This window comes from Apodemus sylvaticus, chromosome 1 (assembly GCF_947179515.1).
Source record: "Apodemus sylvaticus chromosome 1, mApoSyl1.1, whole genome shotgun sequence".
NCBI classification, from domain to species: Eukaryota; Metazoa; Chordata; class Mammalia; order Rodentia; family Muridae; genus Apodemus; species Apodemus sylvaticus.
Genome location: NC_067472.1, coordinates 85,264,143 through 85,279,060, shown reverse-complemented (window position 1 = coordinate 85,279,060; position 14,918 = coordinate 85,264,143). Strand labels below are relative to the sequence as shown.

Below are 14,918 nucleotides of genomic sequence, written 5' to 3'. Positions count from 1 at the left end.
ACTTAACAGTGAGATGAATTATGTGGGAAGATTTTAGTGTTTCAGGCAAGTGTACTTTTAAGAAAATGTCCTCTGGCTGGGCAGTAGCAGTACAGGCTTTAAATCCCAGCATTCAGCAGGCAGATACAGACAGGTCTCTGAGTTCAAGGCCAGCCTGGTCTACAGAGCTAGAACCAGGAAGACCAGAAATATACTTTTTATTTTTTATTTATATTTTGTTATAATCATCATTTATTTATATTATAAATATTATATCAATATTATTATAAATAATATCTTTTATACATTATATATAAATAAATATGTCATCAATATATGTTTATATTTATATATAAATTTGTATTTATGTAAAATAAATAGAAATATTTATATAAATATATTTGTGATATATAAAATATGTAAGACTATCTAATACATTAAAATACATATATGTATCCTCTGGTTTGAGGTGAGGAATGGAGGTAGAGTTGAGTCACTGAGGTCACCCCTGTGGCAGCCTGCACATCCATTAGTATTTCATATGGAACAGTGTTATGACAGTCAGGAGCCACTGAAGATAAAAGACCACCTGGTCTGTAGAGCATTAATATTGTCTATAAAAAACACTTTGTTTTTCAATATTAGTGTCTTGTTTTTATGTCAAATACTTTTTGAAACAGCATTTTCTGTTCAGAAAGGGCCCTATCAACTCATTCTTACTGTTAATTTTTATAGAGTGTCTCTGAGAATCTTCCACTTATTCGCATTGGTGTTGATGGACTATTACAAGTAAATGGGCAAGCAGTAGGTAAGAACAGTGTCATTAAAAATGTCATTTAATCTGACAGTGTTTTCTTAAAAATGACCACAAGTATACACTAATAACCAAGGGCTGCTTCCTGTTGAGTGGATAGAGAGTACATAGAGAACTGAGATGATAATGAGTCGTGTGTGTCTGTGTTATGTCTGTATGTGTGTCTGTGTTATGTCTGTATGTGTGTCTGTGTTGTGTCTGTGTGTGTGTCTGTGTGTTATGTCTGTGTGTCTGTGTGTCTATGTATGTGTGTGTCTGTGTGTGTGTCTGTGTGTGTGTGTCTGTGTATGTGTGTCTGTGTGTGTGGATGTGTGTGTATCTGTGTGTGTGTGTCTATGTGTCTATGTGTGTGTGTCTGTGTGTCTGTGTGTGTGTGTGTGTGTATGTGTCTGTGTATATCTATGTGTGTGTGTGTGTGTGTATTCTTCATAAGGTAGCAGATCAATATAATTCTAAAATCTACTACTCAGCAGATAGTAAGTGGTCATAATAATGCCTCTAAAATGTTTTAGGAGACAAGCAAACCCCAGATGTAGAGACCTGTTTTGACATGGAGAAGTAGTTTTCAGGGGAACGAGGTGCAAAGGAGCCATGTTGTCTGGGTGCTGTGGAGCCCTGTTGTCTGGGTGCTGTGGAGCCCTGTTGTCTGGGTGCTGTGGAGCCCTGTTGTCTGGGTGCTGTGGAAGGGACGGTGAGGAGGCTGAGATGACTAAGATGGCTCAGTAGGGTAGCAGCTCCAGAGAGTGCTGGACCAGGCAGGATGCTGCTTACTGGGGTCTGTCTCAGTCACTCAGTCTTCTTATCTCAGATAACAGTCTTCAAAGCTGGAGATTTGCTCCATTAATTATTTATAAAGTTTATTCTGAACGCTCAAGCATTAACTGGTCTTCTAAAAGACAACTTATTTTCATTAAGATATTTGTCTCGGGCGGTGGTGGTGCATGCCTTTAATCCCAGCACTTGGGAGGCAGAGGCAGGAGGATTTCTGAGTTCGAGTTCGAGGCCAGCCTGGTCTGCAGAGCAAGTTCCAGGACAGCCAGGGCTACACAGAGAAACCCTGTCTCGAAAACAAAAAAACAAACAAACAAACAAGATATTTGTCTCATAAAAATCCTTTATAAGCAGCGTTTTCCAGCTATATGGGTTGTCCTCTGGGATGAGAGGAGATAGGATGCATGTAGTCAGAATGAATTCTGGACATGTACGAAGTCACCAAAGAACAAATTTGATTATTAAAAAAAAATCCCTTAAGGAGTTTTATGGCATGTTAAACCATAGTAATTTTGTATGCAAAAGACAGTATGGAGTTGTTCACATTATGCTGGTTACTTTTATTAAATATTGCAATGATTTCAAAATATAAAAGGTTATTAATATTTACTTTGGGGAAATTGATGTATTTTTCCATTCAAGAAGTTTATTTCAGTGTTGAAAACATCACGTGTTGTTTCTTACTTGTGGTTTAAACACCATCTTGCATGGAGTGAATCAAGGAACTTTCTGCAGGCTCAGTGGTGAATACAGACCTGAAGAAAGGAACCAACTCAGAAGCCCTTCTTTCATCTGAAATGAATTCTATCTTACCCTGAATTAACATAAAGCCTCTTGCCCTCTAAATTACAGGAAAAATAGAATATGATACATGGTATATGCAAATACATGAACCATATGTGATACATTACAGATATTGCTATAATATTCCACACTCACCTCAGGCATTTCTTGACTGAGGGTCTTGATTTGTTCTGATTAGAGTTCACTACTCTGTACCGGTCACCACAGATACACTGGTGTACATACCCCTTCCTCTTGGCTGTGGCTATTGAAAACATAAAATTACTTGAGAAAGGGCATCTGCACATTTTGTTGAACCTATGTTCCTTTTTCTTTTTCACATATATGTGTGTATGTAAAAGAAAATGTAATGTATATCATTTTCTGCAAATTTAATAAAGATTAAAAGTCAAAATAGTTCTTCCCAAAGGTATGCATTCAGATCTAATTTTGTCATAAGAATGCACAGATGTATGTCTGGTATTGTTGTATTTAAGTGTAATTGGTTGCATGTCTCCCTTTGCATTTTAGAAAACCCAGAGAAATATCTTCATTGGCTGGTAATAGCACTTACCTTTTATCTTAAATTACCACGTATGTGAATCACATTAGATATGCAATATGTATTGACCATCTTGTTTCAAATCTCATCCAGCCTAACAGAAAAAGGGAAGAATCTGCCCCTAATCAAACAAAAGGAGTCAGGGATTCTCAGGCATTCGCACCAGGTAAAATAAAAATTAGTTTTCAGAGAAATTTATTAAACTCCTTCTTGTTTCTAATCTTTTTCTCACAAATTTAGTAGAATTTGATATAAATGTTTCAAATGTCCTTTTTTAAGTCTGAGCTTGAAAGAGGCATTTACAAGCACAAGAAAAAATGTTTTGCAATGTAACTTTTAACTCATCTGTTTCAACTTACATATTCTAGTTTCTTAATGTTTTCAATTTCGAATTCTTGCATTGTTAGGGAGTCTGAAAGAGTTGTTATGAAACTCAATTTCTCCAAAATATCAAAATGCTCCCTGGAGAACCAGGGGAAATTATACACTCCCATTCTTCCAGCTGGTAGGCTGAGGCAAGTTGTTCACTAGATCCCAATATTTGGAGTCTAGACATGGAAACAACAGAAATTATCTACACACACACACACACACACACACACACACGCACACGCACACGCACACGCACACGCACACACACACACACACATATATATATATATACACATACACAGACCACATACCACACACATATACCACACACATATACCACACATACATATGCATATACACACCATATACATACGCACACATACACAAGGACATGTGCATGCACACATGAACACAAAAATGAGTTGCCAATCTACAGGATATTCACTCCACTGATGTATTGCACTACGGTATTTTACTTCATGCATACATTAATTGGGGGCTCTTAAACAACCAGTCACAGTTGTATACAATAAATTTTCCATATAATAAAATATAACATTTTCCCTATACATGTAATAGTTTAGACAAGTTTACATTTTAGAGAAATCAATAGAAGAAATAAACCTAAAGTTACTTGTATATAAAAGTGACTTATGTAAATAAAATATCTAATAAAATAAAATAAAATGCTTGGACATAAACATGGAGCCTGACAAATGCTGAGTGTATGTTGTACCTCTGGACCACATCCCCAGCCACACGTGTCTACACATATGATCTCAGTAGATCTTAGAACATGTTTTATCAAAACACTACCCTAAATTCCTTCAGTTGTGAACATGTGAAAAGGAAAAGAAGTACCCCCAGCTGCCTCCAGCTTAGTGAACTTCACCTGGCCTCTGCCTAAAGCAACTCACAGTACTTACGCTCCAGAGCTCCAGACTCCTCATGATCCGTCGTCGGATAAAAATGCATTCCCTGTTGGGCATGCTAATGCTCTGTGCTAAATGCCTCTGGGAAACTACCCTCGCTCCCTGTCTGCGCCACCTGAGTTTCCACCGCTCCCTTTCTCATCCTCACTGACTCGTGCCCCACCATCTCCTTGTTTGAGGGCATTGGGGTGATCTGTCTCTAACTCCAACATTATCACAAGCCATTCTTTAAAACACTATAATGTCCAAGAGCTGATAGTTACCACGAGCATTCTCCCTTAACTGTCTCCCCTTAATGTTTCATATCTGGTCTTGGCCCATTTGTCTGGCACCTGCAGTACTACTCTGCTGGTGACACTCTCTTCTTTAGACAGACTGTGGAGTAGTTCTTTTGCCGCTGTCTCCCAGACCCCTACCTTCTACCCTCACCTGCCTTCCCTCTGACTCACCCACTCTACCACCCTCAGCTCAGGTCTGACTAGGAAAGCTGCCCTTCAGTTTGAATTTAAATATCTTTAAATTGCCATACATAGCAGCTCACAGGAAATCAATAATTTGTGAGTAAAATAATCTTATACAAAGATGACCTACTGTTTCCTTCAATTCACTTCAAATGGTGAAGATGCCATAAAGAATTGATAAGGAGACAGGTGCAAAAAAAAAGAAGTAATTCTTTAACTAGATGTGCTCATTAGTTTTTGTCAACTCAGCACAGAGCCATCTAGGAAGAGGGACCCTCAATTGAGAATGCCTCCACCAGACTGGTCTATAGACAAGTCTATAGGTCATTTTCTTGATTAATGATTGACATGGGAGAGCCCAGCCCATTGTGGGTGGCACCATCCCTGGGCAAGTAGTCTTGGGTTCAACAAGAAAGCAGGCTGAGGAAGCCAGTAAGCCTCGTCCTCCATGGCTTCTGGGTCAGCTCCCGCCTGCAGGATCCTTGCCTGGAGTGTCTATCTGGACTTCCCCAGTAATGGACTGTAAACTTTGAGACAAAATAAACCCTTTATTCCCCAAGGTGCTTTGGGTATTTCTCACAGCAATATAAACCTAATGGGCCACCAAGGAAAAAGCCATAGTCAGCTTCCCTTTCTATTCTATGCCAAATATAGAAGAATAAGAGTTTTTAAATACTAGACCAAGCATGTCAGATATAAGAACAGGGTGTCTGTTCACTAGTGACTGTGTGAAAGGAACCAAAGTGTGGAAATCACTTGTGAGCATTTTGCTTTAGCTAGTTATAAGCTATTGTCACAGCAAAGAATAAGGTTTAATGTGAGCTTGTATTTTTTATCATATTTTAACTTTTTGAGATTAAATTTCTTCATGTAGAGAGCTTGTGGAATCTGGTGTCTCTCCAAAACTGTTAAAATTGTGGATAATTAGAATCATTTCCCAAATTTTTAGATGATAAGGAGCATTGCCTACAGAAGCAACATTCATTTAAATATCCTTAATTTGGAAAATGAGAAAAAAAAACAGTTTGTCAGTAATTATTTTCTATCAATTTTTATAATACCTATTGCCTTAACTGTTTTAAGTAGTTAATTTTAATTATCCATACATGTTTCTCAGCAGAACCAGGTTTAGAATTGACTTCAGAGGAAAAACACAAAGAGCTCTCCAGAAATGAAGACAGCCAGCATCAGGTGTGTAACGACTCATGCTTGAGTTGATGACTAACACTGTCTCCTCTGATTTGGCGATGTTTGACAAAGTTTGGAGACTCTTAGAATGCCAGCTTTCACATAGCTCCAGTGCTCCCCAGCCAAACCCTTGGCAACTGATTCCAAAGGAGAAAGCTGGAGTTCTGGAGTACATTGGTCTATAGAGATCAATTCAAATCAAGAGATGTGTTCAAAAGTAGTGGTAGCTTATGCTTCTTCTCACCCAAAGAGGCATCAAATAACTTTGTAAAAGTCATACTTTCTATGTTTGTCTCTCTGATTAATCCAATAACAATATCAGGTAATTTATCTGACCCAAACTTGTTGAAGTGTATTATACATTTTGGTATCAAAAAGGTTTGGCTGGGCATGGAGAGCTGGCTTGGTGCTGAAGGACACATACTGCTCTTCCAGAAAACCCTCTTCAGTTTAGTTCCCAGCATCCAGCATCAGGCAGCTCAAAGCTACCTATGACTCTAGCTCCTGGCATCTGATGTCCTTCCTTGAACTCTGAAGCATCTACACTCACGTGCACATAACACATCTACACAGAGACATACATGTCTATATGAAAGTTTAAAATAATAAAGAATTAATCTTTTTAACATTAAGTAATAAAATATACTTCAGCATCCACCTGAAGAAGTACTGTCGATTGTGAAGGTTTGTCAGAAGGTTTGACAGGGTAGAGCTCTGTGCCTCGTGGCAGAAAGAATTACTTGGGCACCTGAAGGTAAAGATAGATTCATAATCAGCCATATGAATGCAGACATTAAATACCAGAGAGGCAGTCCAGGGAAAAGCTGAAATTCCACTTCAGCTGATCCCACAGGCAGGGGACACGACTGACCTCCATCTCTCCAGCAAAGGCACAGCAGTGAAAGGGTGGGTGCAGAGCCAAGAGGAATGCAAGCAAAGAACTGGAAGAGACACATACTCCTGGGAGATGCTCTTTTATCCCAGCTCCATGAAGACCTTGTTGTGAGTCAGGTGATCAGTGCTGAGGAATTCTGGGCCAACTGTTTCGATACGAGTGCAAAAGATAGTTCTACAGCCAATCATAAGCAGGATGTTGACACTTCTCGCCATTTCTGGCTGATGCCTGGCCCCAAATAGATGACTGTAATGATTGAGATATAATTTAACTTCTGATATCATTAAGTCTATATTTAGGACCTACCCAGCAGTAAAAACAAAGTCTGCAGAAAATATGCACCACATAAGGGCAGAAAGGGAATCTAGACAAGTTTTTCCCAGTCCTGTTATTTTAATAGGGCCTGACTAAATACAGGATCAAAGAATCTCTTTGCTGAAGTGCAAAAAAAAAAAAAAATGGTGGAAAGGGATTTAAAACTATTGTTTCATTAGAAGTGAAACCCCAATGCTAGACTTGACAGTTTAGGAAGATAAACCATTAGATTAAGTGCCTACAGAGGCCAGCAGGGGGCATTAGATCCCCTGCAAGTGACTATAAGCTCCCAGTTGTGAATGCGAAGAACCAAACACGCTCCTCTCCGCAAGCGCTCTTAGCCACTGAGCCACGTCTCCAGCCCCTCTGTTTAGATGTTCCGCATGCAGAATGAAACAAACCTTTGATTCTGATGCTCATAAACCCACTTGTTTCTGGCTCTTCCATATTTTATTCTTAAAAGCATTGGCATTTGCCTAGGTGGTGTCTTTGAACCGCTCCCCTTCCAGAAAGGCTTATCACTGCCCCCTCATAGCCCCTCTAAATCTTAACCTGCATGAACTGGCTTACAGGGACATACCAATTAGTCAAATAATTACAAAGTACTCAGTTATGCCACATGCTGCGGAAGCAGTAAGCAAGAGAAGACAGCCACGTGTGGAACCTACACTTTGCTGAGAGGAAACATATTGGCAATTGTTAAATGAATAAAGTACAAGAAAAATCTTTTTTGAAGATGGGATTGTGGAGAAATCTGAAAGGGTCATCTGATGGATAACTGACTGGGGGTGGGGGCGGGGGCGGGGTGGGCGTGTGTGTGTGTGTGTGTGTGTGTGTGTGTGTGTGTGGTTAGCCCTTGGAAAGTTGATCGTTAAGAATTGGAAAGGGAAATAAAACCAAAAGCTTAATCTAAAAATAAATTAATTCATTAAAATAAAAAGGCGCTTATACACAAAACAGGCCGTGCCCTTAAGACTATTGAGTGAATCTCTTTGAAGTCTTTTGGTGGTCCTCTGACTCGGAGAAGGCAGAAAGACTGATGTAATCGATCGATCGATGGATTTATATGGTTTGTCGCTCCTGTTGCCTAAGAGGCGCTTGTCTTCCAGAATCCCATACTATCCACTCAGCACTCTATTCCACTACTTAAAACTAAGAGTCGGATGATAAAACCAAAGAAAACTAATGTTAATCGTTGAAAAGTTAGCAGTTATCCTTTGTCTCAACCTTTCATTAAAGGTTGAAGAAGGAAGGAAGCGGGATTGGAGAGAAGGGGTCGTTCCGGAGAACCTGCGTACAGCTGCTCTTGACCATGGTGATCGCGGGTCACCTCTGACAAGGAGGAACCAGAAGCCCAGGGCCCAGCAGTCTCCTGGTGTGGACAGCAAAAAGCAGGATGGGTCAGAATGTAGTGATATTATTTTTCTTCTATAAAATTCTAATTTAGGTTAATATTTGTGATTAACAAACTTTACTTCTTGAGATATCTAGGCAATGCATGAGTTTAAAACATTAATAATATATAATTTTTCTAATTACTTTGGTATTTTGTCTAAAAATAATAATTATGATTTGAAGATATATAAAAAAGAAAGTATCTCTGTTAAAATGAAATGGGGGATAATTTTGAATGTAATATTTATTTAAATTTTCCTATATATCATGCTTTTAACCTCCACTTTAAAACTCCACTTTATTTTAAAACTGAGGCAGGGTCCACATTATCTGTAGCCCAAATTCTTCTACATCAGCCTCCAAAGTGCTGTGATTACAGGTGTGATCTACCACACTCAGATTAACAACATAACTTTTCCTAGAAAGGGGTCATCTTTCTGGGACAGGAAAATATGACTGATAAAGCACACTCAATCTTGCCTTAAGAGGCCTGCAAAATACCAAAAGGAGCATGCCGTGGTTATCTCCAGAGGGGCCCTGCCAGAGCCTTGCACATACAGAGGCAGATGCTAGCAGCCAACCATTGGACTAGACGTGGGATCCCCAATGGAGGACTTGGAGGGTGGTCCGGAGGAGCTGAAGGGGTTTACAGACCCATGGGAAGAACAACAATGTCGGCCACCCAGACGCCCCAGGACTCCCAAGGACGAAACCAAGGGGTACACATGGTTCCAGCCAAAAATGTGGCAGAGGAAGGCCTTGTCGGGCATCAGTGGGAGGAGTGGTCCTTGGTCAGGTGAAGGCTCAATAGATGCCCCAACAAAGGGAAATCGAGGTGGGGGGAAGTGGGAGTGAGTCAGGTAGAGGGGCATATACTTGGAGGCAGGGGGTGGGAGGAGAGAATGGGGGTTTTCGGGGAGGGAGCAACCGGGAAAGGTTTTACCATTTGAAATGTAAATGAAGATTATATTCAATATTTAAAAAAAAAAAAAAGAGGCCTGCAAAAGGGCAGAGATGCTTGCAACCAAGCATGGTGACTTTCAATTTCTGGGCCCTGAGTGGTGAAAAGACACCCACTGTGGTGCACCACACGCACGTGTGCACACACACACACACACACACACGCGCGCGCGCGCGCGCGCGCGCGCGCGCACACACGTGCACACAAAATAAATGTAAAAACAAAAAAACCGTTGAATGTGTTAAGGATATTTGTTATATTACTACATATAACAAAAACTAGTAAATATATTTAATATAATATAATGAATATATGAGGAATATATAATATATTGAGGATATTCATCTAAATGATTTATATGTATATACATAAGTAGGTGGATAATATTTTATATAATTATCATATAAAGTTATAGGTAATATAAATACTCATTAATGAAGGAAATTATCATAGCCACAAAATGTTATAGTATGAAGGCATTTTTTAAAATGAGATTATCTGGATGTAACAGTTTATACCTATAACCTTAACATTCAACTGAGCCCAGAGGCCATGGGTTTGAGGACAGCCTGGCTACAGTGACAACAGACACAACATACAGACATACACATGTATGTGAATGGGTGTGCATGCAAAAGTAGTTTAGCATTACTTCACAATTAAAGCATATCTAAAACATTTATTTAACAGTCTATCTTAAGACAATTTTGTTCAGATACTTGGAACGCCTGAACTATGGAAGAAAGCTACTTGATTTGCTAACACAGTTAGGCAGACAAAATATTCATACACATAAAATAAATACAATAAAGGAATGCAATAGGATGATGATACATCCAGTACTTTATAATAGGTTTAAATACTAAGCTAAAAAATACATAAAATTGATCAAATTGTTTTAGTTTCAGAAAATCATCATATGCTTATTTTGAGTTGTGTATGTTTTAAAGTGGTTATCCCTGTAACGTGTGGACCACTATAGTACCAGTGGGAATGTGGTACGGGCAGGTTGCTATTGTAACTTGCAGAGTTTGTAGCTGAGTGAGGCCGATGATTATTCTTGTCCTTGGTAGCCTCACAGAACCTTCCAGTTCCATGACTGCGTCAGGAAGGGTGAAGCTGTTACTTGAGCACCCGCTTAACCGCTCCATGTTCAATGGCATAAGTATGTGACATCAGCACAAAGGTTTTACTATCAGGATGTGGAGGGTAACCAGTAACATTACCAACAGGCTGTGATGCTTGGAGGTATTGGGGGTCTTATTTGGTAACATTAATGTCTAGTTGAGACATTATCTCCCCATTTTATGATAGCTCCATTTAAATTCCTTCCACATATTATTATAGTAATTAAATATTATGTTGCATATTATACTTATTATATATTTATATTATATTATAAGGTATCATATACACACATATATATATGATCTTCTACAATAGTATGTTTCCCTATGACTTTTCAAAATGTCCTGTTAGTTGTCCCTCCCACAGTCTCTCCTTACCCTGTCCTCCCATCCCACTTAACCCTCCTATTCCAGTTTCCCCTTTATCCTTTTACAGTGCTATCTTTTACTACCCCTTCCTTGAATGAGTCTCCCATCCCTCGTGCTCCCTTACAAGTTAACTGACCTTTGTGGTTACTCTAAATGAAATACTCATATCTAATGTTTAAAAGGTAATATCCACATATAAGAGTGACTGGTCCTGAGTGACCTCACTCAGGATTGTTTCTAATTCCATCCATTTACCTGAAATTTTCATAGTTTTTTTAACAGTTGGATAATATTACCCCGTGTAAATGTAGCACATTTTTGCTATCCATTCATCAAACATTTAAGCTGTTTCCAATTTCTGACAATTATAAATAGAGCAGCAATGAGCATGGTTGAGCAAGTGTCTCTATGGTAGGATACTGCGTTCTTTGGGTATGTGCCCGAGAATGGTATGGCTGGATCCTGAGGTAGATTGAGTTTTCAGCTTTTTGTGGACCTACTGCACTGATCTCCAGTCACTGTACAAGTTGGCACTCTGACCAGCAATAGGTGAATGGTCCCCTTTCTCCACATCGCTACTAACATCAGCTGTCATTCATTTTCTTGATTTTAGTCATTCTGACTTGGGTAAGATGAAATCTTAAAGTAGCTTGATTTGCATTTTCCTGAAGGCTAAGATGCTGAACATTTTCCAGTGTTTCCTGCGGAGCTCATCTTCTGTAGTTGAGTCCTCTGGAAACCCTTCCTTGCACTCAGACCAGGGTTTTCCTACGCCAGCTTTTGCATACAGCACGGCATCAGGCTTGTGTGGTGTCTGGTTTTAAACAGGGAATAGCCACATCCTCCTTTTAGCTGCTACTTTACAACTTTCTTTATATTAATGAGTGAAGTAAGATGGAGAAGACATGGGGTTTTATAATGTTGATTTTATAACCTTAATCCATAGAATTATTATAATGTATTGTTTTCTGTGTTTTTTTTAATTAGTGGTTCTGGCTTGAATATAAAAGAAGAAAAGAAAAGAGGACATGAAGAATGGTCTGGAGACTTTGTAAATGACCTGACCTCTGAGGAGTCTGAGTCATTGGCTGGTGATTTCCTGCCAGTGAAGGATTCTTGGAGTTTAAATGATGCATATCTGAATAAGGGAAGGTAAAAACTATAAATCCCCCACTGTAAGTGGGTAGAGTGGTTAGCTTTCCTGGAAATAAACCAAGTTTACTTTCCGTTTACGCTCAAATGCCTAATGGAAAATGACTGTAAACTTCCTGTAAGCTTCATGACCAGGAGGAATTAATGGCAACTGAAGAGACCTTATACAAAAAGAAAATATTTGGTTTTTGTTGTTGTTGTTTGTTTATTCCTTTTTGTCTGAAAGAATTCTTCTACGTTCTTCTTTTTCAGGCCTACAAAGAAAAAATCAAAGGAAAAGCACAAGGTATTGTAAAAATCAAAACCAGATTTGGTAGCAGGAACACAGCACATCCCACAGAGCCCTGGCCATCCCCCTCAATGGGTAGCAGCCTAGGGCTCATCACTCCCTGAGAGGAGCCACAGCCTCTAGCTACCCATCAGCATCCCTGTAACCTGGCAACCACCCACTGCCCACCCTCAACACTGACCACCCCAAATCTGGTTCCGTTCTGCAGGGAGTGGTAGCCTGGGTGGCCTCACAGAGCCTATATCCAGCTGTACAGACAAGAAGGTCACAGCAGGGAAGACTTAGGAAACAGAATACTTTGTGTTAGATAAAACTATGGCTTCACCAAGAGGAATGACACAGAGGGAGATGCATCTTGACCTCTAGGAAGAATCAACCCAGAAAGTTGCTTTGCTCTGTAAGAGAAAAAGGTGTGGTGGCAGTGAACTTTCAGTTTCAGATGGAGAGCCAACTGATGGGAGTAGGAATGCCACAGACCTCAACCACTGCGGGGAGGTCTCCATTCCACCTTCAAAGTCCACCAGTGGTGAGATCTGGAGAGAATGGGCACGGCTAAAGCCAGGCTGAACAACAAGGTTCTAGCTTCGCTACATGCAGTACTCAGTGAGCGTTGTCAGCGTTAATAGCCAGGGTGTGCAGAACGAGAGAAGCCATGTTCCTACAGGGGTCTCCATTCACTGAGGACAACAGAGGAAACCTAGGGAGAGGACGAGGGAACTCGGGGAGATGACTCCTCAGAGTGGGTCCCACTGTCACTTCAATTACAAACTCAGGTACCAGAAGTCCACAGACTACAAGGTGAGAAACAGACAAAACAGGTGGGGCTGAGCAGGTGTTGCTTGGCCGTGTCTGCTAGTACAGGGGTTAGTCACCCATCCAGCAGAAGGGAGTCACATTCCAGCATAGCCAATGAACAGAAGACCAGACCTGAAGACCTTGAGCGGCTAGTTCTTTATTTACTCTTTTCTGTTTATCTGGTAGCTAGAGCCGCTGCAGTATCTATGCCACCCATGGTTTTTTATCTGTATGAGTAGACATACATGTAGGCAAGACATTCACACACATAACATAAAAAGGAAGGGGGAAAGGCATATAGAATCTTCTGTTATATGAAGACATTTGCTTAGAAAGAGATATTAGAGCCAGAAGCCATTGATAAAGATACCCTTCGGCAAACATCAGTCCCTTTCAGAAGTGCCCACATTTCTGCTTGGATGCATTCTTTTCAACTGTATAACTCCCCTGCTAGATGCAGTGTCGCTATCTGAGAATACTGTGACCTAGTATTGTTCACTTTACAGATCAGGGAAGAAATGAATGCTATGGAAGATGCTGAGGACCAAACTCAGCCCTCTGAGTCATGCTCAGAAATCCGTGAGTTGCCTGACCCTCATTGCCAGGATACTGGACCGCTTTACAAACAGCTTTCTTTTTCCTTTTATTGAAAATAGAATTTTTCCTCACATATAATATATCCTGATGACAGTTTCTCCTCCTTCCACTCCTCCTAGTTCCTCCCCACCTCTCTTCTTATCTGAATCCACTTCTTTTCTATCTTTCATTAGAAAACAAACAGGCTTCTAAGGGATAATCATAAGATATAATATGTGTTCCAACGTCTCTCACTCTCTGTGCATTGTCTAGCTGCAGGTCTCTATTCCCATCTCCTGTAGGGGGAAACTTCTCTGATAATGGCTGAGCCTGGCATAGACCTATGAGTATAACAGAAGGCCAGTAGGAGTCATTTTATTGTCGTCACATTTTGAGTGTTGGTTGGTTGGTTGGATGGCTGGTTGGTTGGATGGCTGGTTGGTTGGTTGGTTGGTTGGTTGGTTGGTTGGTTGGTTGGTTTTTAGAACAGCAGTGTTTGATTTTACACTAGGTTCCTGGGCTATCTAGTCTCAGCTTCTTGCTCGTCCAAGCAATATCAAGCATGGGCTCCTGTTGAGCTGTGTATCTACCCCCCTGGTAGGGTGTCAGACCACCCCTCAGCTCAGAGGAAGCAGAATACAGCCGGTGGTAGGGGTCCCAGCCCATCTTTCCTCTGATGAGAAACAGTGAGGTCTGGAACAGATGCCAATCTCCTGTGTGCCTAGATGCTGCTGGGGACCTTGAGTTGAGAACATAGGTCCACAAGTCCATGCTTCCCTTACACACCAGGCAGGAAGGGGATGGCTGAGCCTGTGAAGGGTAGAATCTGGTCTGGTTCCGAGTGAGAGCCAAGAGTACACAGAGAGGCTGGAAGAGAGAAGACCTTCTCTGGGAGATTTAGGTGTGGCTCTTTACAATAAAGTTCCCCTCCCCAGGCAATTCTTGATAAAGGTGATGGTCCTTGCTTGCCCAAACTGATTTATTTATGGCAGTTGTGGATGCATACATCTTTTTCGGAGTGAACCAGGGATTCAATACCTCTTGCGGGAAGGACTGCCCAGGAAGGGAAGCTCAGTGGCTGAACATTTGGGGTCTATCTAGATACATCATTAGCATGGAGAACTCCAGGATGTTATACTGTGTGACCAGTTGTCATGATTCTCTCAGTGGGGTGTCATAGTT

General features: G+C 40.5%; 1 protein-coding gene across 1 annotated transcript in view; it reads left to right on the top strand.

Moving 5' to 3' along the window:
- The window catches only part of LOC127679230 (ankyrin repeat domain-containing protein 26-like), a 75,045-nt gene that overhangs the window by 29,455 nt on the left and 30,672 nt on the right, over nt 1-14,918 (top strand). Inside the window, exons 13-20 of the mRNA XM_052174925.1 lie at nt 715-787; nt 2,879-2,907; nt 3,003-3,075; nt 5,792-5,865; nt 8,312-8,472; nt 11,912-12,076; nt 12,329-12,362; nt 13,667-13,739. Of these exons, the coding sequence (XP_052030885.1) occupies nt 715-787; nt 2,879-2,907; nt 3,003-3,075; nt 5,792-5,865; nt 8,312-8,472; nt 11,912-12,076; nt 12,329-12,362; nt 13,667-13,739 (682 nt within the window). The remainder of the gene's footprint in view (nt 1-714; nt 788-2,878; nt 2,908-3,002; nt 3,076-5,791; nt 5,866-8,311; nt 8,473-11,911; nt 12,077-12,328; nt 12,363-13,666; nt 13,740-14,918) is intronic.